Source organism: Caretta caretta, chromosome 24, assembly GCF_965140235.1.
Source record: "Caretta caretta isolate rCarCar2 chromosome 24, rCarCar1.hap1, whole genome shotgun sequence".
NCBI lineage: Eukaryota > Metazoa > Chordata > Testudines > Cheloniidae > Caretta > Caretta caretta.
Window position 1 is genome coordinate 9,242,559 of NC_134229.1, and position 27,756 is coordinate 9,270,314.

Consider the following 27,756-nt stretch of genomic DNA (forward strand, 5'->3'; position numbering starts at 1 on the left):
GGTTTGTTAACCCTAGCCTGGACGAGTTAGCCACCCCCAGATGATGGGTGAAAGGTGTGTCCTTGCTTATACTGAGGGCCAGCTCTCTAGCTGCTGTGAATGGCTGCAGTGCCGTTGGAACTAGTGGGGCCAGATTCCCAGCAGGCATATGTCTGTCCAACTCCATTGGAGTTGATGGTGCGACTCCATTTTACACCAGCTGACAATGGGGCCCAATGCTGTGGTTGTGAACGCATGTTCCTGTCACTTCCCAGGACAGACAAGACCTTAAAGGGACCCTCTGTGCAGGTTTCCTTGTCATTACTAGACGGCAGTTGCAAAACGTGCCTCCCAAACCAGGCTGCTCTGACTCTCAACTATTCTGTGTAAGTTCTTCCCACTGCTCCAGAATTCGCTGTTAACTCTGCTTCTTGTCTCCTCCTATGTCCCCATCCCCACCCCGACGTGTTAGGTTCTCAGCTGCCCTGTTTCCATGGCTCCAGTACCATCCGCAACCTGAAGGAGCGTTTCCACATGAACATGACGGAGGAGCAGCTGCAGATGCTCATTGAACAGATGGTGGACGGCAGCATGCGGTCAATCACCACCAAGCTCTATGATGGCTTCCAGTACCTCACCAACGGCATCATGTGACAGCTGCGCCCTTGCCACCGACTCAAGGATGGCTTTTGCCGCAGCCACAGTGCCCAGCTGGAGACCTGCCACCTGGCCGAGGGAAAAGGTCTTGCCCCGTGTGGTGAAGGGAGCTGAGCAGTAGCACCTCCCGGGTGCCAGGTTTAACAGACTCGCAAGCCACCACCAACAAAAAACAGTGTTCAGAGGAACAAAATCCACGTGTGAAATTGACTAAAAACAAAAAGAATCATGTGACAACCATTGCGATCACGTTTAATGTGACCGCGGGGTCCAGGCGTTGGTGAGACAAAGCCATCAGCGCTCTGTGGACAACAGAGCATCTGCTAGACACCAGAACCATGTGTACATCAGTTCCTCCCACCTTTATTTCAGTATTATGCCTGTTGATGTCCTGTGAACTCTTCCACAATCTCATAATCGTTTAGGGCCTGGGGTGGAGGGGGCCAAAACCATCCTTCTCCCTGAGTCTGGAATTTGCTGATATTTTGAGCCTTCTGCTAGCACCACTTGAATGCAGTTGAGGTGAATCCCCATCAGCCCCCAACCCTGCATGTTCCTGTACAGCGTTCTCAGCATTATTTGACTCTCCTGATGTTGATTTGGCTTTTTTCACCCTTTGCACATTTTAATGTAAGTTTAAGTTGCAAGTTAGACAACAAACGTGTCTTGAGATCACTAGACACAACCCATGTAGCACAGTCTTAACCTTCTGGAGCATAGGGTTATTAGGACTTAGATCTTTTTGTTTCGTTTCATCCACGTCTCTCATAGTCTGGCCATGCAACGGCATGCCCGTCTGTCTGTCTTTGGGCACCTTTTTGACTTTGTTCCACAAATCTGGGGCTGTGAAGCTTTCCCCTGCAATAATATCAGAATTCATACTTCATGGGTTTGTGCCACACTGAATGTCTTGTCCTTGGCTGATGATCCTGGTGATGCAGTAGCCTGGCCCTGAACTCGCACCGCCTTGAACTCAGCAGCGGGGCTGCAAGTTGCTTTGTGTGTGATATCCGCACAAGGGTTACATTTCCGTGGATGATGAGTTTTTACATCTACCTGGATCGGACCTCTATATGCAGAATGTTCCCCTGGAGGTTATAACCTGTCCCATCCCTCCTCGGTGGCGTACTTTGGCCTGAGCCAAGTTTCATGGCTCCCAGGGAGTGAGGCAAAATGTGGACTGATTTTGCTAGTTTTCTTCCTAGAGTAACTGAAGGCTAGTCTAAACTTATCCATCTTACCTTGCTTACACACCTAGCTAGAGTTCAGGAGACGGGTTGATTTTTAGTTTTGCAGCAAGCAGGGCATAGCTAGTGCCTTTTTTCAGTTTTAAGTAAAGAAGTGATCGTGCTAATTTTTCATCCCCAGAAACAGGTCAAAAGCAGATGCTGACAAGCACAAAGTTATTGCAAAGAACCAGTAGAACACAGCTGTGAAGTTGTAAGGCCAGGCTGTTTGGCTTATAGATCCAGGGCATGGAAATCACTCTATGCTGGGCTGATTTCATTTTTAAAGCTCCCTTTCCGCTACTGTCCAGCTGAAAACATCTGTACTTTATAAAGAGCAACAAGGTTTGATTTGTTGAAGCTTCTCCATTTCTGTGTATTAGTATAACTCTATTCAGACATAAGTCCCTTCCCTTGTCCTCTCTCCCCTCAGTGTATTCAGACTTCTTGCAGCTGCTGATCAGATGGTGGAATCCCCTACTACCTGAGTGTGTGTGATTTGTTACCTCAGTCCTGGTTCTCCCCCATTGACTCCTGTATGTGGACTCTCATGTTAATAGGTGTTTGTTTAGTGCTACTTTGCCATGTTGATTATTTAGCCTTTTTTTAACTGTATTTTAACATTATGGGATAGAGGTTTCTGGCAGGAAGAGGCAATATTTCCAAGTTTTGCAACCAGAAGTTCAAACCACTGCATATGCTCCTGCAGCCCAACAGATGAGCAGCAACCTAGGCTTCACTGTCTCCCAATTGCAATTAAAACATACAGGTCGTGGGGAGGCATAATCTTCTGTCACTTCCTGTTCTCAAAACCAGTTATTCTTGTTACCAGTTTGGAAATGGATTGGCAAAATGTAAGTTTTGGCTTTTTACTGTCCACTGAAAGAATTATGAAAGGTCTGAAACATTGACTTTGCAAGGAGTGGAGAACGCTTGGGTAGCAATATGCTGATCCTTGCAGGTGGGAATAGAAAAGGACCTAGTGCTAGTTTCATTACCAAAAAAACACTAACCTAGTTGCTTTTGTCTGTTCGTTCCATTTTTTAATTTTTCCCTTTAAGTTCCTCCTTGTAACTGCTCTTGTGACCCAGCTGTTCCCGGAACAGCCAGCAGGGGCTCGGAAAAGGGGCCGTAGATTTTAAGGAACAATCTGAATTTCTGTGGGAAAGACCCAGCCTTGCAGTGCCAGAGGGGTGGAGCTAGAAATGATAGAATTGTTTGGATGATCAGTGTGTGGGGCGGGGTGGTATCGCTCTAATATAAGGACAAAAAGTAACTATGAATGTTGGAAAAATGAGTGATACTTGTCACATGTTGTAGCTTACAAACAGATTTGCAGGCTGCTGTGTTGAATGGGGTTACACTTCTGTAATCCACTTGGCAGTGGTAATTTTAACCTCCTTCTGTAATCCACTTGGCAGTGAGGGTAGCAATTATTTGTAGGAGCAGCCCATGACATGTTGGTCATTTTGGCTACTACTGAGTTTCAGAGCAGAGAAAGGATCATTTTAAAACTTTGCAATTGCCTTGTTTTTTTGGTGGGGATCACTGGGATTTAACTTTTGGGTCAAATTTAGGCTTAGTTTACTCATTTGTATGTCACTTAGCAGCCTGTTGAATTGTCGGAAAACTGCTTTAGTGGCTAACTTCATGTTTCAGCTCCTGCCGCGACTCAAGCTTGCTTGGCCATAAAAAGCCGTGAACAGACACTTCAAATGACTCCATCTTGCTTTTTAGCTTCCCCCTCTGCATTTATCCTGACCTGGAAGTGAACTGCAACCAAGTTCCCCTTTAATGTAGCAGATGGCATACGGATGCCCAGTGATCAGATGTACTGAGCCCATAGTAGCAGCATTGCTGCAAGTGGCAAATTAGCAAGTGAAATAATGTCCCTGTATACAAATTACCCAACCAGTTGGGTGACTTCTGCAGATTGTTGCTACTTAATCTGGATGGGATCCTTTGGAATGTAGTTTTCATTTAAAATCCTCATGGAGAGTACATTTTAACAGCTAAAAGGGGATGGGCTGCATGATGGCAAGAGGAGAGGGACAAAAATAAGATCCTAATAGGCCATACTAATGGCCTCTCCTTGAGCTGAAGCGAACACCCTTTCTGACAGCTGCTGCTGGCTACACAGACTGTGTGTGAACCTTTCCATGTGTGGGGACTTTTTATTTTCCTATTCAGTAAGGATGGGCCAAACTCAGAAATAAAATATACAACCAGAACTTGATTTCTAATAAAATGTCCTTTTTTAAAAAAACAGAAAAGCTGGTGCAGAAATTGTTGATTGCGTCTCGTTAAGCCGTCAGCAATTAAGAAAAAGCTTAAAGGGGAAAGCTCTGGTGGGAAAGATTGCTTTGTGTTTCCTACGTATTCCAAGCCTGCCTCTTTCTATCACACCCCTAGGCTTGCATAAAACAGATTAAATGCATGTAGGTAGAGTTTGACCCCGAAGGATCACTGGGGGCAGATCTTGAACTTAACCGTGGGTTTCAGGACAGATCTAGTTTTTTTAACCTCCTTTGAATACTAATCCTCATTAGAGGATTTCCAAGCACTACACACAGGTGAATGAGCATTATCCTCATTTTACATGTGGGGAAACTGAGGCACCCTGATATGACTTGATGAAGGTCATGCAGTGAGTCAGTGGCAGAGCAGAAGGATGGTCTTGTGCTTAAGGTGCTGGAATTAGACTCGGGGAATGGAAATGTCTAAATATGTCCCAACCTTACCTGGTAGATTTTCTCCTGGTGGGTATTGGAGTCAGATCAGCTAGTGATGGGAATGAGATTTTACTTGAGTTAGCAGCCCTACCAAGCTAGCTCAGCTATGGCGGAGTGAGAGTTGGGTTCTGTTCCCCCTCATGCATCATTAACAGAATGGTTGACTGAGGTTGAATCGCTAACGCCTGTGCCACACCACTGGCAGTCACAGGGTGAGACAGGTCTCACTGAGGGAGCTTCTAACTGTCATGAGGATGCACGGGTGTCCCTGAGCTCTGCCTGCAGAACTATCGTTACCGGGGATGATGCAGGTGAAAGAATGAGCCCCGCTTCCCATTTGGATCTCAAGGTGGATTGTTGAGCATGTAGGTGATGGAGTTGGAGGCATTGAGCCGGGAGCCCAGAGAGGCCTTTCGGAGAAGAACCCCACCTCAACATTCTGAGACCGGTTTGTCAGTCGCTGCAGGGCAGTTCCAGTAGGGGTGTAGACAAGGAGGCTGCGTTGTGCCAGCATGTGTCCACGGAGCTCCCAAACACCTGTCTGATGGGACTGATGAAGTCACGAATAACCTCTGCCAGCTGGAGCTCTCTGCTTTCCATAAGAGCACCCTCATCCCTACCTCCTTGAGGAAGAGACAGAGGCTCCAGGAGAGGAGACTTCCTCAGTCAGACGTGTCAGTAGCAGAGTTTGGGATCTTGACTCCCATCCTCTGACTCCCCATCCTGGGCTGCATTTGACCCTGCATTTGAAAGGCTCTGTATGCCATTCCCATGTGCCTGGCCCCCAGGCCGGGAGCTGTGAAACTGGAGGGTTTGATTAGTAGTGTGTGGGGCTGCTGCCCAGGTTCCTTCTACCAGGTACCTTCTACCTGGCAGCGGCATACTCTGCAGTTTTTAAACTGGCGTGAAGCTCAGCTCTCCAGTGGCCGAGCGGCTTCGGCTCGGTCTGCACAGAATTGGATGTGGGGAGTGGAGAATCGTAAGAAAGGGGAAGTGTTCTGGAAAGCCACTGTGCTGGACAAGCACACCAGAGTCTGAGATCAAGGCCGGAAGGGACTTGTAATAGTATGGACACTCACCCCGGGAGCTCTCCCTGTTGCCCTGCACACCCCCTGGTGGCCTGGTGCTGAGTCTCTGTCCCCCCCAATGGACTTTCAGTAAGTTCAGTGAAGTTCTTATGTAGCGAACAGAGCCCCTTCGGGGGTCTGGTTTATTTAAACAAAGGCCAATCAGCTGTGCAGCAAGTCTTCACCCCCGGCGTCCGGGGTGTGGGGAGGGAACCAATCTTAGTCTGTCGGCCCCACCCAAGTCCCTCTGTCCTGGCTCATCGCCAGGAAGGCCCCATTTGATCATCTATTAATATGGAAATTCTAATATAAATGTAATATTAGTGCAATGTAATAATGCAGTTATAAATTAGAGTATATACAATATATTGTATGTACTAGAATGATAATAAATGATGATCATGCCTATATATAAACATAATCATAGTCTATTTGCAATTCATGTAGTTATAAATCAATACAATTATCATTAATATTCAAATTCTGATTGCAGAATGCAAGATTCAGCTACCTACAGATCTTTGATCATAATCATTAACTTTCAGGTAAAATGGACAGCAGACACACCAGGTGAAACATTTTAAAATATTTCTTCTTTGAAAAATGTCATTTATTAACAGAGGAATTTCCCCCCATCTCTGGCTGTGGTGAGGGAGAAACTGATGAGTGTGGATATTTACCACTGAAAATTGAAAACTTCCAAGTTTAACTTGGCCGTCAATTTAACTTTGCCAGTGGCTCAACCAGTGATTTCCACCGACTAGCAAAGCAAAATAAGAATACCTAACTCTTAGGTATTGTTCATAAGTACATCTCAAAACACTTCAGTCTTTGAATGTACTCATCCTCGTGACACCCCTGTGAGGCAGGGCAGTGCTATTATCCGCATTGTACAGATGGGGAACTGAGGCACCGAGAGGCTAAGTGATTTACCCAAGGTCACCTGGGATGTCTGTGGCAAAGCAGGGATGTCTCCTAAGCCCTAGGTGTAAAACTGCCTTAAAGGTTCCCCAGTTGGCAGGGAGATTTCTTCAGCGTTCAGTGCTGCGCTAAAAGCCGCAACTTTAAATGCACATGCCTGCGAGAGGAGGGAATGCTCGCTGACTTTAGATGTTTGTTTAATTTAGATGTTGAAAAATCTAGACTGGAAAAGAAGACACTCCCCCCTTCTCCCCTCCCCAAGGCTGCAGAAGTTCTGAACTAGCTGATCCTGCAGCATCAGACTCGTGAACACCAGCGCACGCAAGGGGGGAAAAAAGGCCCCTTGCAGCACTGAACTAAGGGTAAGTCTACACTGCAGTGTAAGCCCAGAGTTTGCTCTCAGGCTCCAGCCTAACCCTCCTTTCTGTCTACACACAAATCACACTAAGCCAGGCCTCAGACACAAGGTCTCAGGACCCCATGGGGGTGAAGGGTCCCAGCCTGAGTCAAGCGTTGTTGTTTTGCAGTGGCGATGCAGCCCCACTGAACTCATGCTCTGGGAGGCTGCCAAAAGTATCCCACGGGCTGACTTCCTTTGTCCTCGGGAGAGTCAGGTTTTCCTGTGGTGCACCATGAACAATGCACTAGAGTGGCCACATTTTGGGAAGGAGCTAGGAGGTCTGGGATATGGGGGTTGGACTCAGGCCCACATCACACAGCGTAGATGATAGAGCCCTCTCTTGAGGCCCCAAGGTTCAACGGTTCCGAACCTGGGGTTACAAACGAGTGTAGACCCTCAATTAACAAACCCAGGGTCTGCTACCTGAGTTCTACGAACCCTGGGCTGCATTGCAGAGGGCTTGAGACCTTCGCAAGGGTCCCAGCCCAAGCCCCAACTTATACTCTGCTGTTTTATAGCCCTGCAGCCCCTGACCCCGAGTCAGCTGGGGGTGTTTTATTGCAGCATCGCCATACCCTAAGGGATGAAGTCTTGAACCCTGGGTCCCGGATTGACTCCGGCTCGGACCCTCCCACCTCGTGGGGGGGTCAGGGTGAAAATGGAAGGGGAGTTAGGCTCAAGCCTGAGTTGGCAGCTCGGGCTCGCGTTGCTGTGTAGACAGCCTCCCACCCACCTCTGGTCTATTTCCCAAGTCCGATGTTTCCAAACCCTGCAGTTCCCCTTTCTCCCAGCAGGGGCCAGGAGCGATGAGGAGGGAGCCCTCAGCTGCGCGCAGCTGCCTTTCCGCTCCAGCAGGGGGCGCCTGTGCGCGCTCCTCCCTTCCCCTCCCCCCCCCCCCGCCTTGCCCAGCCCGGGAGCGCTCCGTGCAGCCAGCCAGACTCCCGGCGTTCACCTGCCTGTACCTGCCCCCGCCCCCGCCTTCCATCTTTGCCCAGCCCGGCTCCTCTCCTGCTGCCTTCCCCCGGGAGAGGCTCTGCTCTGGGGCGCCCGCCGCCCCCGGGGACGTGCCGAGCTGCTGCAGGACAGGACAAGCCGCCCCAGAGCCGGCGCCAGCCATGGGTCCCTGCTGAGCCACCCAGGGCGGAGGTAGGACGTGGGGAAGAGTCACCGCGATCCAGCCATGGTGAGTTTCCTGCTCCCCCTGGAGACGCTTCAGTCCCTTTAAGATCCAACCCCCCGCTGCAAATCCCATAAAGGTCCCGTCCCCGGCGTTCCCCAGTTTAATTATTAGCTAATGGGACGTTTGGAGGGAGGGTGGGTTTTTTTTTTGCATCTTAAATCCCCATTCCCCCCCCCCCCCGCCGCCGCCCCTGCGAGCAGCAGCTGCCATGAATCACCTTGCAAATGGGATAGAAAGAAGCTGGGCCAGAAGTAGCCTCTGGGGCTGCGAAGGATCCTCCTTGGCCTGATTGGGATTCCCAAGAATCCTTCGATGAAGGGAGCTGTAGCCCACGAAAGCTTTTGCTCAAATAAATTAGTCTCTAAGGTGCTACAAGTCCTCCTTTTCTTTTTGCGGATACAGACTAAGACGGCTGCTCCTCTGAAACTTTCCTTCTCGCCTCACTCTCTCTTTCCTCCGACTTCTCTTCTCTGCCGGAACCTCTGCACCTTCTGGGAGGGTTGGTTTTGCTTTTCCGAGCTAGACTTCTTAAAAGGGCCAAATCCTTGTTGCATCGCTATAGAGCGCAGGGAGAATATTGCCAGACCCCAGCCAGCTGCCTGTGTAGTCCCCACACTTTCTCTGTCTAATCGGGGTGCTTACGGCCCTGTCTGAGTTCTGCCCTGAATATTTACGCCTTTCCCTTTGTGAAGGTTTGGGCCCTTGAGCCTGCTCTTGGATCTCTGCACTGGGTGACCCCTGAGCGCCCCCCCCCCCACCCCAGCCTGTCCAGATCCTTTTGCAGGATCGGGGCCTTACAATGGACATTTAAGCTGATGCTAGGTGTCCCGGAGTAGTTTAGACAGGAGATGGTGATGTTTTTAAGGGGTGTGTGTATGTTAAGGGGCTTGGAAGATGGGGGTGTTATTCCTGGCCAGGTTGCCCCGGGAGCCCCTGAAAGGCACCTGTTTCCCCTGCTGCCTGATGGTGTAGCTAGAATTTCTGCCAGAGCGCAGGCTGGAAGGAGGGGCTCTGAGTGCCACTGACTTTACTGGAGCTCATAAAAAACACCTGGGAGCTTTTGTGTGGCGCTCAGGTGAGAGGCACTTTAGAAATGTTAGTACAGCACCTGGCGCGGTGAGTCCCAGGGCCCCTGAGCTCCTGGGAAGGAGGATGGTGTTCAGATCCCAGCTCAGGGTTCCCATAACAGGACTGTGCTAGGAGAAGGGGTTGTTTTGAACCTGATGCTTAAATGGCTTAGCCATTCCCTCCCCCTGGCATGGGCTGGGCTTTGTTTTAATGGCTGCTTTGGTTTCTGAGGGCAGTGGTGAGAGAGTGCATTACAGATGGGTTTGCAAAGGGATTTGGAGGAGTTCTTTGTGTCGAATTGGGCTGGGGTTCCCGTTGCACCGGGCATCGACCTGAATTGCAGGCCCGGGGCTGCACTGTCGGTGTTGAATAGATTTATTTTGTTTTTAAAACACCAAAAGGTGCCGTTCTGATCATCTGATCTGGCCTCCTGCGTAAAACAAGCCAGGGACTCTCCCTTCGTCCTTGTCTCCATGAGGAAATTGATGGGTGTAGCAATTCCACAAGAGCTTACATGTGAATGCTCTATTCCAGAATAATTACTCACAAAGTGGAGTAATTATTTCTGAGTACAATCACTTTTATTCTGAAATAGTTTGTCTACATGGGGGAGTTACTCTGGAATAGCTATGCCAGTCAAGTTCCCCCATGTAGACAAAAATACCCAAAGATCCCTGCATTCAGCCCATATCTGGTGGTTGAGCTACAGTCCATCTTTTGGAAAGAAATGTCCAGTCTCAGTATCAGTGACTCTAAGTGCTGGAGAATCCACCCTGTCCCTTGGGAATCTGTTGAACAGATTAATTAGCCTACCTGTTAAATGATGTTTTACTGGGTTCTTGCCTGGGTAATTTTGTAGCAAACTGGAGGATCTAAAACACAGGAGGAGCTAATTCTGCTCCTCATCAACCACATGTGCACGAAAATCTGGAGTAAAACAAACCGACTGACCACATATGGGTGGTGGTGGTTATAAAGTTTTTGAGGTTTTAGGGTTACACTCAGGCTGGGTTTTTAAGCTTTTCTCCATGACCATGAGGGTGGGAAACATGTTCTTTCCTTCTAATTTTGAGCAGAGTCTCTCCTGTATTCATGTGACTCCAGCAGCTGGGGCTTGGCTAAGAGTACCAGCTAGTGAGAGGTGGCAACACTGCCGTTTCCCAGCTTGGATCCAGGAGTGTCCTGTTCCTTCAGGACACTGTCATGACAGGCCCTGGCTGCACTCCTGTGTAAGGAGGTTTCGGTCAAGCAAGCCCATCCCTGGCCCGGCCTGCTGCTCGTGGCCCTGGCTCCAGGAGCCAGACCCCTCAGAGCTGCACAGTTTTCAAACCTTCCCCTAAGGTGCTTGGACTTATTGCAGAGCCTGCGTAGACGGCGGCTCTTGTGTGGTTGGTGTGGGCAGAGGTTTGAATTTTTGGTGGTGCTTAAAACGTTCTGTAGAGAGCATCTCTGCTGCCCGGGGGGTGTGGCTGTCCAGCCTGGGGGGAGGGGCACAGCCGCTTCTCACCCCTGGGGCAGGGGGTGGGGTGGGGTTCGGTGGACCTGCTGAGGCACTGAGGGAGGGGCATCGTGGGCACAATGCCCAGACCAGCATGGCCGGCCTCCTCTGTGATGGGGTTTTAGATCCTGGCGGTTCCTCTCTGCTGCCCCCACTTCCCATCCCCCAAATGCTGACGGGGCTGCAGTCTCTGTGCTGGTAACTTCCCTCCCTGCCCCCCCACCCCAAAGAGACTCCCCACTTGGCAGGGGGAAGCTGCGGGTTGATGGGGTGCTCGGCACTGGTTCTAGCCAGCAGCATGGGATTGGGGCAGCCCCACCCCACCTTTCAGGGCCAGCAAGCGCTGGTCGGGTGCGGGGGTCACTGGCTGGGGTTGGCACGGGGTCTCCATCTGCAGGCTGTGACTGGGGGGAAGCACAACCACCCTGCTCTTCCCAGGATGCTGGCTACCAGGGCCTGTGGTCATGGCTGAGACCCACTGGGGTGGATGGTGAGCATGGACCCTGCTGGCTTCAATCCTGTGTGTGGAACAGGCTTCCCCTCCAAGCCGTCCGTGGTGCGGCTCTGCTCTGGTAGGCGGCTGCGCCCAGCGGGTCACTGGGAATCTATTAATAGAGTGTGATTAATGCGCGTGTGTGACGGTCATCTCTGCTGATTAGAGCCCGGAGTGGGGATGGGAGGGGAATGGGGATAGAGCAGGGGGCTGGGAGCCAGGACTCCTGGGTTTTTTTTCCCCAATCTGTCACTGTGACCTGAGGGGTGGGCAGTCCCTGGGCCTCGGTTTCTCTACCTGGCGTGGTGAGGCAATTTGAGAGCCTCAGACCAAGCCAGGCCCGTCAGTGATGTTGCTGGTCCCTAGCTCCTCACAGAGGAGCCTGTCTCCCTGGGGTGCCTTGGGGAAGGGGGCGGTGTGGGGAAGGGGGTCACGGGTGGCATGGGGAGGGGGTAGGTGCTGTGTGGGGCGGCGTGGGGAGAGGGTTGCGGGGTGCTGTGGTGTAAGGGGGTGGTGTGGCAGTGTGGGGAGGGGGTTGTGGGGTGCTGTGGGGGAGGGGCGTCTCTGCTAAGATCAGGGAGGGGCGTGTTTCACAGCACCACAGGATCAGGCTCCTCGCCTCCAGCCTGACCATCAATTCCTGCCCCCGCCCCCCAGCTGCACCAGGCTGGTTCATCCTTCATCCTGCTCCCTTCCCCGGTCTTTGTGCAGCCGGGGGAGTCCTGTAGGCCCCACCGGGCCGGGGCCCCTAGGGCAGGATCAGGCCTGTGGAGCCACATGCCAGCAGCCTCCCACGCCGAAATGTCTGGCCCGGGGCCGTGATTCAGCCCAGTTCCTCCTGCCGGGGCTATGCTTAGCTGCAGCCTCCCGGGCCTGATGGAGGGATCCCCCCCATCCTCCCGGCTGGGCCCTTTGGGGGCAGCCCTGGCCCCCTGTTAGCCGGGGGGCGGGTGTGGCAGAGCTGGCTGGGTCTGGCACTGTGTTTGTGGGGACGCCGCGCCGTGTGCTGGAGGAGCTGGGAGCAGCGTGGGGGGGGGGCGGGTGTGTGTGGGCACGCCCGTGCATTGGAAGGGGCAGGAGCATGTGTCTGCTAGGGGGGGCACTGGGGTCATGCCTGCTGGGAGTGGGGGTGTGCATGTATAATGGGAGGATGGGAATGTGGGTGGGTGCCCTGAGGGGGCACTCAGGGGGCCAGATCTTGCCCTAAACCCCTCCACCCCCATGCACAGCGAACTGATGGGTCTGGGTGGGACCATTATTACATACATGAGCTGGGGCAAACCTTGGCCTGGTAGCAGAGGCCTGGCTTTCAGCCCCCCCCCGGCCGAGATGACGTGCTGTACCCCAGAGCTGCCAAGATCCTGGCTCGGGCAGTGCCCGGCCATGCGGGGATAACGCTGCCCATAGCGAGCCCAGTGCCTCAAACAATGGATGCGTTTGTCCCGGCCCCCGGTTCCTCGCTCTCACGCTGCCCTTGCTGGCTAGCGGGGGCAGCTCCGTCTCCGTGAGCCAGGCGTGAATTGCCATGGCTAGTCCTGTGCCAGTGAAATCCCGCTGCTCTTCCAAAGCCTGCCTGGTTCCCCCTCCGCCAGCCCCACCACCGGGGCACCCTTTGCACGTCCCTGCCTGCAGTGGGGCGAGCGCGTCCCGTGACGTCGAGCGTGTCAGGTTCGGAAAGGGAGCGGGACGTGACTGTCACAAACGGCCACGTGGCTTGTGACGTGGATTATGGTAGCATGTGAATGTCCGGATTGAGACTGGGGGACTCCTCATTGGGCCGGGCCCTGCGCAGACCCTAAGTGAGATCGGGCTCCCCCGTGTCGGGCCGGGCCCTGCGCAGACCCTAAGTGAGATCGGGCTCCCCCGTGTCGGGCCGGGCCCTGCGCAGACCCTAAGTGAGATCGGGCCCCCCCTGTCGGGCCAGGCCCTGCGCAGACCCTAAGTGAGATCGGGCCCCCCCATCGGACCGGGCCCTGCGCAGACCCTAACTGAGATCAGGGGCCCCCCTCCACGTCAGTCGGGCCAGGCCCTGTGTGGACCCCAACTGAGATCGGGGGGCCCCGTCAGGCCAGGGTCTGCACAGCCTTCCCTCCCCCAGCCAAGATCAGGGCCCTCATTATGTGGGACCCTGCAGAGACCCCCTCCCCCCAACTGAGATTGGGGCCCCTTGATGCTCATGCACAAACCCCAACCAAAATTCGGTCATACCCTCCCCGCCCCCCATCGTGCCAGGTGCTGCACACCCCACTCCCAACTGAGATCGCACAGATGTGTTTAGGTTCTAAACCCTTTGGGACAGGGAAAGTCTGTACAGTCCCTGGCACCATGGCTTCTAGGCGCTACGGCAGCAAGATGACAAATAGTTCCAGACAGACACTGGGTGGGAGGGGAAACAGAGGCACAGAGCACAGGTGGGACTTGCCCAAAATCACCCAGCAGGCCAGAGTCAGGAACAGAACCCAGGTGTCCTGAGGCCCAGCCCTGCGCTCTACTCACTGGACCATGCTGCCTTTCGTTAATCCTTGTAGCGGGATTGGCCCTGTTGTAGGACCTCCCCAAGGTGTGGGGTTTTGCTGGGGTTAGTAACCCGCAGAGGCTGAAGCGAGGTGCTATTGCGGCTGAGCCCTTCTCGGCATTGTGTCCCCGGGTAGGCAAGCTTGCATTCGCGGCTGTGTGGACGTGAGGCGTGGAGCCGCTCTGGATTTCAGGGACGCTGTGGGACGTTCAGGGTGGCACGTGATGCATTCCTTGGAGTGCAGTGAAGTTCTCCTGGGAGTTTTCCTGAGCCGGTCTGGGATCTTGCCCACACGCCCAGCTCGGGTTAATGAATAACGCCACTGGAGAAGGCAGTTTCACAACCATATGATACGGGGCTGGCTCTTGGCTGAAGGAGTGGAGACGCTGAAAAGGGTGAGGCAGTAGGAATGCAGCGTGGTTTAGTGGTTAGAGCAGGGAGGGACAGGGAGGCAGGACTCCTTGAGGTCTAGTCCCTGCTTTGAGGGTGAGGGGTCTGGTGGTGGAGGCTGGGGGTCTGGAAATCGGGACTCCTGGGTTCATTTCCTGCCTGTGGGTAGGAAGTGTGGTTGAGTGGTTAGAACGCTGAGCTGAGAATAAGGGCCCGTAGTTCTTTTCCTGGCTCTGCCACTGACTCACATTAGAACCTCGTGCAAGTGAGTCACTTCCTTCCTGCATGCCTCAGTTTCCCCCTTGGCAGCCTGGCAATAGCACTTCCCTTCTCACAGGCCTGCTGAGACTTAACATGGCCAGAGCTCCAGATTGCCCACGGGGGTGGGCCCGGCCTGAGACGCCCTCCTCGCTTGGGGAGGCTGGTACGCTGTCACCGAAGCGTCCTACCCACCGGTGGCCAGGCCACGGGCTCGTTATGCGGCAAAGGGGTGGTAGGGCTGACATCACTAGGTACAGTCGCTAGCCCTGGGGTCTCACCAGCTACCTGCGACACTCCGTGGTGGCACGAAGGCCCTTCCACCAGCCCTGCCCACATGCCAGGCATATGCTGCCGCTCGGGGAAGCCGGGGTGCTCTGGATTGAGGAGCAAAATCCGTCCTGGGGCAGCAAGTGTTCTGAGCAGCTCTCTGAGCTCAGACCACCCTGGGAGGGCCCTGCCTGCCCTGGCCCCATCCGGGCTGGGATCGGAACGGGGCTGCTCCCTGCCCCAACGAGCTGACCCCCTAAATTTAGGACAAGAGCAGAGCAAACCCAGGCACTGTCGGCCCACAGCTCCACCCCAGCCCAGTCTCCCGCCTCTGGTGGCGGCTGGCACCAGCTGGCTCAGAGGAACCCCGCGGTGCCGGGCTAGCCCACCCCGGGGCGACTTTTCCAAGCCTCCCTTTAATTAGGGCAGGGGTCCCCCAACTTTGGACTGCTGCATGCTGTCCTCCCCGTGGGAGAGCGAAGCTAATCGCGTCTGCTCCCAGCCCTGCCCTGCGTTCAAGTCTTATCCGCCTTAGACGCTTTCTGTGTCCTGGCCCAGCTTGGCCTTGAGACCCGTCCCGGCCTTTGGGGCAGAGCGGAACTAGTGCTTGGCCAGTGCCCCCAAGGGTTTATGTCCCCTCCCCCTGACGAGCTCTCGGTTTGTGGTATCTGCGGCAGGGCCTCTCTGTCTGCTCCCCCTTTGGCTGGCACCGAGCGCCACAGGGCCCTGCCACCATCCAAATAGGTCATATTTGTTCCCCCTATTTACTCCGCATGCTCTAGAGCTGGGGCAGCACATGGGGAGAACGAGGCAGGGGTCACTCCCAAGCGTTCATGCACCAGGGGTCGCTCCCCGCAAATCACCAGATTGGCTGTAAAGGTTCTGCAGATTTAAAAAAATAAAAATAAACGTTGGGTTTCTTTTTATTTGCCGCCGGCTGCTTGAGCCTTCAGGCCTCGTGCCAAGCTTTCCACAGGGAGGTGGGAGGGCTCCGTGGTTCGGGTGCCAGCCTTGGCCTCAGGAGTCCTGGGTTCAATGCCTTGCTCTGTCACTGACTAACCGTGAATCAGTCACTTTGTGCCACAGTCTTCCCCTCTGTACAATGGGGATAAGCGCGCTGCCCTGCCTCCTGGGGGGCTGGGAGGGTAGACACACTGAAGAGTGTGAGGTGTTTAGATGCTATGGAGATGGGGGACAAATAAGAAACTTGGGTTTTCTTAAAGGAAACAGAATCTCACGTGACTCGGGGAGCTGGGGATTGAATTAACCCCCCCCCCCAATACTGCGGGAGGGCCGGCAGTACCACAGCTATGATCAGAGTAGCAAGCAGCGATCATGCCCGGCTGTCTGACCCTGCTCCATGCAGGCCGGGGAGGCCCGGTCAAGCACCCGCAAGGAGAGCATCGTCCTAGCCTTGACCAGAGCCTCTGCAGCGTTCCCCCCGCGCTGCCCCTCCTCTCGCTGCCATCCCTTCCCTCCGCAAGTGCCACCAGCATCGGTCGCGTAGCAACTGGCCGCTCGCATTGTCTGAGTGGGCCGGGGGACGGAGCGCTTGGCAACAGCCAGGAGCCTGTCTGAAGTTTCCTCGCTGGCTCAGAGCGGGGATGGGGGGTTTGATCGCAGTCACCCGGCCTGGGGAGGGGGCAGGGCAGAGCCACCCATCTTCTGTGCTGATGCAGCGAGGAAGTGTGGAGGGGAGAAGTGGATTGTGGGTTGTCTGTTTTTGTGGGGGGCAGTCGTGTGCGCACACATAGCCCAAACAACACACACACACACGCTCACTCTCTCTTCCCCCGTCCCTCGCATCTCATCCTGGGGTACTCCGGCTCCTCCCAGCTGTTAACCCAGGGGGGCAAGAATTGCGGTTCCCTTTGCCACTACCCTACATCCCAGCCTTCCCTGCCCACTGGGCAAAACCACTAGATTGTGAGCAGTTTGCACTGCCGGGAGGATTCTATTTCCATCCGTCTGGGTCAGTTTCTCTCCCAGCTGAAATCAAGGGCAAAGCGTCTGTCGATTAATAATGGAGATTGGCAGAGAGGGGAAAGTCAAACCCTCATGCTGCACTCGGGTTGTTAACAACACCTGGCAGGGCTGCAGCAGCCTCTGCAAAGGAGGGTCAGTAGCACCTTTGCTATGGTATAGGTGGGGAAACTGAGGCACACCCATGGAGGGAGAGGGGGGTGACTTGCCCAGAGCCATGCACCAAGTTCGGGATACAGCACTTGCAGGGTTGCCAACTTTTGCCATTTTACCATGCGTATTGCAATATAGGGTTAGTTTTTCTTCAAGTCCCGGCTCCTGGAGTCATACGAGCGCTTGAGAATCTGAGCTTTAATTTATTTCTTTTCTAACGGCAGGTTTCTGGCCCCCGTGCTTATGCAGAAAAACTTGGAAGCAAAACTCTCTAAAGGCTCAGAAAACATGGCCCAGCATTTCTTTGTTTATTAAATCTCATTATTTTAAAGCCAATCTCATGATTTTTATGGGCTCAGCTCCTGGTTTTTGAACCCCTGGGGCTGGCAAGACGATGGGAATTCCTGGCCAGAAGAAGGAAAAGAGAGAGCGGAGTTCTTTGTTGGTGCCGGATGGAGGGCGAGACCCCAAAGTCTTGCTAAAACGAGATAAATTTTTGTGTGTGTGTGAGAGAGAGAGAGAGAGAGACACACACGCAGGTCATGCCTTGGTGCTAAGGCAGAGGCTGATCATAGCTTTACATCCTCTTGGTCTTTGTAACATCGTCGTCCTGCATGTCTCTCTATAAGCTACAGACACCCGGGCATCATGCAGCCTCTTCTAGGGTGGAGCACGGCCAGTCACGTAGGATGAAGCAGAGGAGTTTGGCCTTAGGGCCCTGGGAAAACGGCAAAGGGCCAAGGGGTCTTGAGTACTCGTGGAGACCAGACAAGGCTTTGGCTTTCATGATAGCATCTACGCTGCACAGCCTTTGGGGCAGGGACAGTCCGGTCTGTGTTTGTACAGCGCCTAGCACTCTGTGGTCCTGGTCTGTGACTCAGCTCCTAGGCACAACTGTAATACACCTAATAAATAACATAGAACGCCTAGTGCCATGCCGTCCTGGTTCATGACTGGGGCTCCTAAGTGTTACCGTAATACACCTAATAAATAATGTACAGTGCCTAGCACCATGGGATCCTGGTCCATGATTGGCTCCTAGGGGCTACCGTAATACACCTAATAAGTAATGTACTGGGCCTAGCACAGTGGGTTTCTGGTCTGTGACTGGGGTGCCCTGGCGCTACCGTAATACAGAGAATAGAAGACCCAGATGAGATTGGGGCTCTACTGGGCCAGGCGCTGCACAGACACAGAGACCGTTCCTGTCCCGCAGAGCCCATGATTGAGACAGACGAAGCCGGGGAAGGGGATCCCTGTTTTATGGATGGGAAACCAAGGCCCAGAGAGATCATGTGACTCTCCCAGGCTGTCCATGAACCTAAATCCCCTGATTGCCAGCCTGGTGCCGGACTCTCACGGCCCAAACCACCAGCTTAGCAGCCCGAAGCCATCCCCTCCCTGTCTGGAGCGGAACCCGACAGAGGCAGCCGAGGGCACCGTGTTTGCTGAGCACTGGTTTCCCCCGAGCCCCCCCTGGCCTGAGCTTTGCCAGTCCTGTGACCTGTCCCGTTGTGTTCCCCTCCCCGCGCAGGGCAGCAAGGAGCGCTACCATTGGCAGGCGCAGAATGTCAAGCACAGCGGGGTGGACGACATGGTGCTGCTGGCCAAGATCAGCGAGGATGCCATCGTGGAGAACCTCAAGAAGCGCTTCCTGGATGATTACATCTTCGTATCCTGGCCGGGCCAGGCCGGAAGAAGGGAGGGCGACGCCAGGAACTCGGGGTGGGGGGAAACACCGATTGCTCCCTGGCCCAAAGGGACAGCAGTTTGCAAAACTGCATGGGGATAATTGGGAAATGGGGGTGGGGGTCAAGCCCCAGCTCCCCCAGGATTGGCTGGTTCTGGGTCAGCCCATTGCCAGGATAACACATGGAGCAATCTAGGGGTCTCAGGCATCAGTGAGATGCTTTTAATGATCGTATCAGTATCGTGACGGATTATTAGTATAATTTGTCTCTTGGTAGCGGCCCCAGTGAGATCAGAGCCCTGTTGGGCTGGGCCCAGGCAGAGCCGCAGAGTGAGAGACAGTCCCTGCCCAGGAAAGCTCATAGTTTGAATAGGCATGATAGACAAAAGGTGGGGAGGGGAAACTGAGTCACAGAGCAGGAATGTAAATGCCCGAAGTCACCCAGTAGGGCTGTAGAGACAGAAATAGAACTCAGGCATCCTGAGTGCTTATCCAGAAACTATCCCTAATCCGTGCTGCCTTGATGGATGGACGGGACCAAATTCAGTATTTTACTCAGAGAATCCCCTAATTAGAGCTGGTTGGAAAACAGATTTTCTGTCTCATGAAAAATTTGGAGGTTTCAGGGTTTTGTTTCATCCCGAATTACGATGAAAAGCCAAAATTTCAAAAAAATTTGCAAAACGAAATTCTGAAGGAAAAAAAATCATTTGGGGTCAATGAAAACATTTCATGTCGGTTTTGACCCTTTTACTTTTTAAAGATAAAATAGAGAAAATTTCAAACTCGACTGTCATTCTGAAACGAAAAATTGGAACGTTTCTGAAAATGTCCAGACAGGACAGGTTTGAGATTTTTGAAACATTTTCCAATTTTTTTCATGAGACTTCACAGAATCATAGAATATCAGGGTTGGAAGGGACCTCAGGAGGTCATCTAGTCCAACCCCCTGTTCAAAGCAGGACCAATCCCCAATTTTTGCCCCAGATCCCAAATGGCCCCCTCAAGGATTGAACTCACAACCCTGGGTTTAGCAGGCCAATGCTCAAACCACTGAGCTATCGCTCCCCCCAAATGGGACTTAATGGAAATTGAGATGACTGTGCAAAAAAAAACCCTTCAATTTTGAGTAGATGGTGTTTTCCGATGAAAACTGGTCGAAAACTTTCCATCCAGCTCTACTCCTAATCTCAGCCTGGATCCAGGTCTCTCCTTAGTCCCCTTCCTGCTGGACCTCTTAGTTTCCGCTGTGCCACAAACACACGCCACAGCCTTGAGCCTGGGGACTGGATAATGAAACTGACTAGGAGCAAACGCAAATTGGGAGCCGATCTCACTGCTCCAAAGGAGGAAAGTGGAGTGGAAGGGGTGGGGGGTGATCAACCTGCATTGATGGGGATGAGTAACAGAGATGCTGCAAATTTCTTCTGTATGTTGAATAATCCTGGGTGCTTTTATTAATGGCCAGGTAGGGAGTTTAATTGTAAATGCAGGGGCTCTTGCTTGTCAGGTACATCTGCCTGATGGGCGTTTATAATGCACGGGTTGCTGTGAGGTTGTAATGACCCCTTGTGTGGGACTGAACCCACCACAGCATGTCCCTCCACCACTTGAGTGAAAGGGGGAATTCTGTTAGCTGGTAAGAGGTAGTAGGCTATTACCCTAGAAAGAGACATGGTGCACAATTTACCGGCAGGTAGCAATGTCCGTGTGTCTGCTGTTGTGCGGATTCGATGGGGGGGTGATTGTGATTTTATGTAGTAACCGTGTGTGGCCCTTTAAATACGGGGTGGGCTGTGTGGGACTGGTGGCTCTGGATCGGGTTCTGAAGAACGCTGGGTTCTTTTCCATTGCTCCTTCCGCTTCCTATTGTCGCTGGTCGATCCTTATCTCGGAAACCCCAGACGTACATCGGACCGGTCCTCATCTCCGTCAACCCTTTCAAACAGCTGCCCTACTTCACCGATCGCGAGATTGACATGTACCAGGGAGCCGTGAGTAATGGCAGGCCGGGGCGGGCCGGGGAGTAAGTGGGGAAACGGCCTCCAAAACATCCCACCGGGGGTTCCAGTTTCCCTGTGACCCCCTCCCTGCAGCAGGGGCTGTCGAGTGGGAGCAGGGGTACCTCTATGCAGGGTAATTATCAGATAGCAGGGTGTGGGGACATGGATTTGAATCAGATCATGGAGATGGCAGGAGCCATTCAGCATCAGGCTGGCCTCCCCCACAGCTGTGGATCTCTGCCCTGTTATCCAGACCTTCACATTGTCCGGATCCTGCCCTTGTCCCACAGCGTGAGTGTATCTTGTATCTCATTCTGGGGGACAAGGAAGGGAGGGGGGTAATGTGGCAGTCTGGGTAAATGGGCATATAGCGCATGTGGGAGACCATTACTGTGTCCAGTTCTGGGGCCCACACTTCCAACTGGCTGTTGGCAAATAGGAGAAAGTTCAGAAAACAGCTAGAAGAATTATTCAATATCTAGAAAACCTGCCTTCTAGGGAGGGAGTTAATCTATTTAGTTTACCAAAGAAAAGGATCACAATATGATCTCCGTCTGTAAGTACCTCCGGGGGGACGAGATTTCTGATAGGACGCCACTCTTCAGCAGCCAGCCCAGGGCCGCCCAGCTCTGGTGTCTCATGGAGCAGGCTCCAGGCAGATCCCCGGGCATATGCTGAGTGAAAACGTTGGTTAAGCCTGGCTTGGCTAAAAGGGTTGGCTGTAGTTTGAAGAAGGGTTTCCCCATCAGTGCCTGGCCTGCGAGGGGGTGCATGCAGCGGGGTGACCCACAAGGAGCCCCGGGAGTGAATCCCGGCTGGGAAAGGCCCCTTCTGCCCTTGGGAGGGGAAGATAATTCCTGAAGCTGGTGAGTCACCCAGGCAGGAATTTCCAGCTGGGAGCCCTGCCCTGCTGCCGGGATGCCGAGGGGGCATGTGTGATCCACGCCCCGCTCCCAAGGTGAGATCAGCAACTGGATCCGCCGGTGCCTGCAGCACCCCATCTCCCCTCCCCATGGGAGCTGCCTTGCTCCCAGCCTGCCCCCTAGTGGCAGGTGCAGAGACCTTCCCTGCTTGGCGTCCTAGCTAGATCCCAAAGAGGCGTCCGGTGCTCCAATTACTTTGCTGTTTCAGCGGCAGCCGCCCTATGTTCACTGCAGTTCCCGATTCCCCTCCTGAAAACCCTGCAGCCTTGTTACTGTCCTAAGAGCCGTTGTGGTCCGGGCCCCATTGCCGCGGCGTTCACAGCAGAGTGCTGAGCCCCTGCAAGGGGACCGTGCGCCCGCCACGCTCCTGATCTGCTGGCATCTCCTCTCCAAGGGTGCGGCTCGGGGCTTGAGATCTGTGGACGGATTCGAGGCAGGCGCTATCCCCCGGCGTAGCTGTGGAGGTGCTGAGACGGAGATCTAACCAACGGCTTTGCGAGAGGCCCGGGGAGAGCTGGCTAGATCAGCCCACTAGTTCCCAACAAGGCTGTTTCCAGGGACGCAGGGGTCTAGGCTGGCCAAGGGATGTGCGGGGAGGCTGACACAAGACTCCTGGGTTCTCTTCCCAGCTCAGCCGCTGACCTTGCGCAAGTCATTTCCCCGTGCCGAGCCTCAGTTTCCCCATCTGTGAAATAGGGGTGGCACTGATCCACCATCCCTGCGAGGGTTAATTAATGTCTGTGAAGTGTTTTGAGATCCTTGGGAGGAAGGCAACGGGATAGCATGATTTGGGAGACCTCGTCCTCTGCCCCCTAAGCCCTGTGTCATTTTGAGGTCACTGTGTCCCTTAAGCCCTTAGCAAGTCTCTTGTGCGTTTTGTTTGCCAAGCGCTCACCAGAGCTGGTGGAAGGATGGGAACCAAAGGTCCCTGGCGCTCTGACACGGACTGTAAGTTCTTTGGGGCAGGAACTGTGTTCGCTGTGTTTGTACAGCCTCCCCACCGCAACGGGGGCCCCCCAGTGCCACCCAAGACAAATAACTAGAGAGCTGGGGTCGCCTCCTGGCTTGGCTCACCAGTGTGATGAGTTGAAGGGGGTTTCAGCCTAGCCCTGTCTCCTCCCCTGCCACCTCCCTGTGTACAATTGTCCTGCACGGTGGCATAACCGAGTCTCCTGCCTGTGTGTTGGTTGCAGGCCCAGTACGAGAACCCGCCCCACATCTATGCCCTGGCCGATAACATGTACCGCAACATGCTGATCGACGGGGAGAACCAGTGCGTCATCATCAGGTAGGGCGGAGCCGCGAAGAGGGGCAGAATCCACTAGGGCAAGAGGGAGGGAGGGGGCAGAAGCAAGGTCCACATCTGGAGCCCAGAAGGGGCGGGGGGCAGATGCAGGGTCCACATCTTGGCATGTGCCAAGTTCTAGTTCTAAGGTCTGACGGCCAGGTCACACACGGGGGGTGCCAGTGTGGTGTGGCTCTGTGTCTGGCTGGCTGTAGCCCTCCAGCGCAATGGCAGAGACTGCTGGGAAAGCCCCCTCCTCCCCCCATGACAACCTAGTGTCGGTCTCTACATTTTACTGATGGGGAAATTGAGGCACGGTCCTGCAGTTCCTGCAGGGTGGGTATGGACGCCAGGCAGGAGCTGATGCCTGCTGGGGCGGGTCCCAACACCCACCCTCCTCGCCCATATTCGGGGAGGAAGCTCTGTCTCTGCCTTGTTACCAGAGTACCTGAGCACCCCCCAGTTGTTACCGTATTTATCCCAGTAACCCCCCCGTGGGGCAGGACTGTTCCCTGCAGGCTACAGACGGGCATCTGAGGAACTGAGAGAAGCTAAGAGACTGATGGAGCAGAGAGCTGAGCCCGAGTTCGAAACTGGTGCCCTGACCACTGGGCCATCCTGCCTCCTTTAAAGGAGCGTCACTGTCTGGCTTTGAGCAGGACAGAAAAACGTAGATGCAACCAACCAGCTTCTCCCAGGCTCCCTGACCTCCAGCAGGGGCCGGGCTAGGGTGGGGTGTCCTCCCTGGCGGGGCGGAGAAGCCAGCGTTCACCCTTCTCTCTTGCAGCGGGGAGAGCGGTGCTGGCAAGACCGTGGCGGCCAAATTCATCATGAGCTACATCTCCAAGGTGTCCGGCGGGGGCCCCAAAGTGCAGGTGCCACAGGGCGTGACAGGGCGGGGGGGAGCAGTGGGGATCCGGGAGCCTGGGCTGGCTGGCAGCCGCTGGGCTGGGGGTTCCCGGAGGGCCGGAGCCGACGGCCTCATCTACCGAGCGCTCTGCTTCCCCCCCAGCACGTCAAGGACATCATCCTGAAATCCAACCCGCTCCTGGAGGCCTTTGGAAACGCCAAGACCGTACGCAACCACAACTCCAGCCGCTTCGTGAGTGCCTGGGCCTCGCCAGTCCCTCCTGACTGGGGCGTTCGGCAGCGCCTGCCGGGGCCTGGCAGACAGCCTGCCCCCTGCAGCCGGCCATCGCTGAGCGCTTCACAGCCACTAACCCGCGCAGCCTCGCAACCCCTCCCTGCAGCTTAGTGCCATTAGCTGCACTTTATGATGGGGGAACTGAGGCACAGAGAGGGAAAGGGACCTGTTGCAATGCGTCCGTGGCACAGCTGGGAGTGGAGCCCAGCGGGCTCCCAGTTTCCTCCTGCAAAAGCCGCTAGACCCCACTCCCCTCCCAGAGCTGGGAACAGAACCCAGGAATCCTGACTCCCAGACCCCCCACTCTAAACCACTGGCCCCCACTCCTCTTCTGGAACAGAACCCAGGAATCCTGACTCCCAGACCCCCCACTCTAAACCAGGTTTCAGAGTAACAGCTGTGTTAGTCTGTATTCGCAAAAAGAAAAGGAGTACTTGTATCTCTGTGTGTATATAAAGTCTGCTGCAGTTTCCACGGTATACATCTGATGAAGTGAGCTGTAGCTCACGAAAGCTCATGCTCAAATAAATTGGTTAGTCTCTAAGGTGCTACAAGTACTCCTTTTCTTTTCACTCTAAACCACTGGCCCCCACTCCTCTTCTGGAACAGAACCCAGGAGTCCTGGCTCCCAGCCTCCCCCAACCCACTAGCTCCCACTGCCCTCCCAGAGCTGGGAATTGAACCCAGGAGTTCTGGCTCTTCCCCCGCCACACTCTAACCACTAGCCCCCACTCCCCTCCCAGAGCTGGGGACAGAACCCAGGAGTCCTGGCTCCCAGGAGTTGGCTTGACCACCGGATCCTGCTCAGCGAGGAAGGAGGCCAGATGAACTCTTTGCCGCATGGGGCATTGCTGTCATTAGGCTCCGGGGTCTCGAGCACGTCCCGGGTGGGGGGTGCTCTGGGGGTGGTGTCTCTGCTGTGGGGACCTAGCCAGGGGGTCCGGCTCACCTGGCCTCCCCTCCCGCCCCAGGGCAAGTACTTCGAGATCCAGTTCAGCCGTGGCGGGGAGCCCGACGGGGGCAAGATCTCCAACTTCCTGCTGGAGAAGTCGCGGGTAGTGAGCCAGAACCCCGGCGAGAGGAGCTTCCACGTCTACTACCAGGTGCGTGGGGGGGCAGGGTCTGTGCTGCGCGGCCCCCCCCCACCCCCCGCCAACCAACACATGACCCCTCCGGCCTCTGTCCTCTCTCCCTGCCCAGCTGCTGGAGGGAGCCTCCCCGGAGCAGCGGGAGAACCTGGGTGTCACCAACCCGGATTATTATTACTACCTCAACCAGTCGGCGAGCTACAAGGTGGATGGCATGAACGACCGGCAGGAGTTCCACGAGACACTGGTACGGGGCGAGCGGGGGCTTACACAGCCAGAACGGTGCAAGGAGCTCACGTCCCCCCATGGTGTCCCCAGCCCCCCCCCCATCCTGCTGCCCCCATCCCCCAACCCACTTCCTGCTGCCCCACGCCCATCACAGTGCCCCCAACCTCTTCCTGGTGCCCCTCCATCTCAGCGCCCCCATCCCCCAACCCACTTCCTGCTCCCCCCCAACACCCCCATCACAGTGCCCCCAACCTCTTCCTGGTGCCCCTCCATCTCAGCGCCCCCATCCCCCAACCCACTTCCTGCTCCCCCCCAACACCCCCATCACAGTGCCCCCAACCTCTTCCTGGTGCCCCTCCATCTCAGCGCCCCCATCCCCCAACCCACTTCCTGCTCCCCCCCCGCCACCCCCATCACAGTGCCCCCAACCTCTTCCTGGTGCCCCTCCATCTCAGTACCCCCATCCCCCAACCCACTTCCTGCTCCCCCCCAACACCCCCATCACAGTGCCCCCAACCTCTTCCTGGTGCCCCTCCATCTCAGTACCCCCATCCCCCAACCCACTTCCTGCTCCCCCCCCGCCACCCCCATCACAGTGCCCCCAACCTCTTCCTGGTGCCCCTCCATCTCAGTACCCCCATCCCCCAACCCACTTCCTGCTCCCCCCCAACACCCCCATCACAGTGCCCCCAACGTCTTCCTGGTGCCCCTCCATCTCAGCGCCCCCATCCCCCAACCCACTTCCTGCTCCCCCCCCCGCCACCCCCATCACAGTGCCCCCAACCTCTTCCTGGTGCCCCTCCATCCTAGTGCCCCCATCCCCCAACCCACTTCCTGCTCCCCCCCCTGCTACCCCCATCACAGTGCCCCCAACCTCTTCCTGGTGCTCCTCCATCTCAGCGCCCCCATCCCCCAACCCACTTCCTGCTCCCCCCCCCGCCACCCCCATCACAGTGCCCCCAACCTCTTCCTGGTGCCCCTCCATCCTAGTGCCCCCATCCCCCAACCCACTTCCTGCTCCCCCCCCCCGCCACCCCCATCACAGTGCCCCCAACCTCTTCCTGGTGCCCCTCCATCTCAGTGCCTCATCCCCTAACCCACATCTTGCTGCCCCCCACTTCTGCCACCATAGAGCCCCAAACCCCAGCTGTTCCCCATCCCCCAACCCCCATCCTGGGCCCCTGAGCTCCCATCCCCCCGCCGCGCCCGGCCCCCATTCCCAGCCTGACACCTCCCCCTGCTCCTGGTCCCCAGACGGCCATGGAGGTGGTGGGGCTCTCCAGGGAGGAGCAGGCCCTGGTGCTGCAGATCGTGGCCGGGATCCTTCACCTGGGCAACATCAGCTTCCGGGAGGAGGGCAACTACGCTGCCGTGGAGAGCGAGGACTGTGAGTGGGCAGGGGGCACTGGGATGGGGGTCGCTATTGGGATCTGGCTCAGAGTGGATCTGGAGTGGGGGGGTCCGTCAGGCCTGGCTCAGGGATGGGTGTAGGGGGGTCCCCATCAGGGCCTGCGTTGGCGTCTGGTGGGGTGTCACAGCCTGGCTCGGGGCCTGGGGGGAGCCCCCTTCGGGGCCTGGCTTGGGGTTGGGGCGTCCCTGTCAGGATCTGGCTCAGAGTGGATCTGGAGTGGGGGGGTCGGTCAGGCACCTGATGCTGGGGTGGGGCCTGGCTTATGTGCCCCATGGATCTGCCTCCATCCTTTGGGGGGCCCCACCTTCTCCTGTTTCCTTCCCCGCTCCCATCCTCTCCCTCTGGGGAGGAGGGTCCCATGGGGATACGGCTCCACCGGCCCCTCTGGATGTGCGGGTGCCGAGGAGGCCGATACCCCACCCACCTTGAAGGCAGGCGGAGTGAGGGGAGGCAAATCCAGCAGCCGGGGTTGGGGAGAAAGCAGGGGAGCCATGCTGAGAGGCAGACGGGGTTGGGGTGTTGCCCCTGATACCCTCCCCCCTTATCCTCGCCCTCCCCAGTCCTGGCTTTCCCCTCCTACCTCCTGGGCGTCGACCAGGGCCGGCTCAAGGAGAAGCTGACCAGCCGCAAGATGGACAGCCGGTGGGGCGGCAAGTCGGAGGTGATCGACGTGACGCTCAACGCCGAGCAGGCCAGCTTCACCCGGGACGCCCTCGCCAAGGCGCTCTACTCCCGGCTCTTTGACTACCTGGTGGACGTGAGTCACCCGCCCCGGGGGCCCCAGCCCTGGCCCCCCAGCTCCCTTCAGCCGGGAGCAGGGGGGCGCCTCGAACCCTCTAGACCCGGTGTTGAGCAGCCCAGCTCAGCTGCCAGGCCCCACCTGCTCTCTCTCTGGTGGCCTGGTATCTGATCACCCTTAACCCCACTTCATCCCCACAACCAGTGACCCTTCCAGGTCTCTGTCACCCCACCACACACGGGGGGCTGGAGTTTTGGCCTCTAATTTTCCAGGCAAGACCCTGAATTCCCACCCCCGCCTTTCTCTGCTCTGCCCCCAGGCTGTCAACAAAGCAATGCAGAAGGACTACGAGGAGTATAACGTTGGGGTGCTGGACATATACGGCTTCGAGATCTTCCAGGTACCGCGGGGCAGGGGCGCGAGAGAGACCTTCCTGGGCTTTCGGGTTCCTAGGT

The 27,756-nt window shown here is 55.6% G+C and overlaps 2 protein-coding genes across 3 annotated transcripts in view; both read left to right on the plus strand.

The window, feature by feature from the left end:
• PI4KB (phosphatidylinositol 4-kinase beta) overlaps window positions 1-4,135 on the plus strand; it is a 58,497-nt gene extending 54,362 nt beyond the window's left edge. For both annotated transcript variants that reach the window (XM_048827985.2, XM_075122994.1), the window contains one exon: window positions 452-4,135. In XM_048827985.2, coding sequence (XP_048683942.1) covers window positions 452-633 — 182 coding nt within the window. In that variant the 3' untranslated portion in view covers window positions 634-4,135. The remainder of the gene's footprint in view (window positions 1-451) is intronic.
• A 3,762-nt stretch (window positions 4,136-7,897) lies between these two features.
• The window catches only part of LOC125625655 (unconventional myosin-Ie), a 33,936-nt gene continuing 14,077 nt past the window's right edge, over window positions 7,898-27,756 (plus strand). The window contains exons 1-11 of the mRNA XM_048827996.2: window positions 7,898-8,165; window positions 18,325-18,462; window positions 20,385-20,474; window positions 22,600-22,694; window positions 23,479-23,566; window positions 23,704-23,793; window positions 24,807-24,938; window positions 25,036-25,170; window positions 26,406-26,538; window positions 27,123-27,319; window positions 27,621-27,701. Coding sequence (XP_048683953.2) covers window positions 8,163-8,165; window positions 18,325-18,462; window positions 20,385-20,474; window positions 22,600-22,694; window positions 23,479-23,566; window positions 23,704-23,793; window positions 24,807-24,938; window positions 25,036-25,170; window positions 26,406-26,538; window positions 27,123-27,319; window positions 27,621-27,701 — 1,182 coding nt within the window. The 5' untranslated portion in view covers window positions 7,898-8,162. The remainder of the gene's footprint in view (window positions 8,166-18,324; window positions 18,463-20,384; window positions 20,475-22,599; window positions 22,695-23,478; window positions 23,567-23,703; window positions 23,794-24,806; window positions 24,939-25,035; window positions 25,171-26,405; window positions 26,539-27,122; window positions 27,320-27,620; window positions 27,702-27,756) is intronic.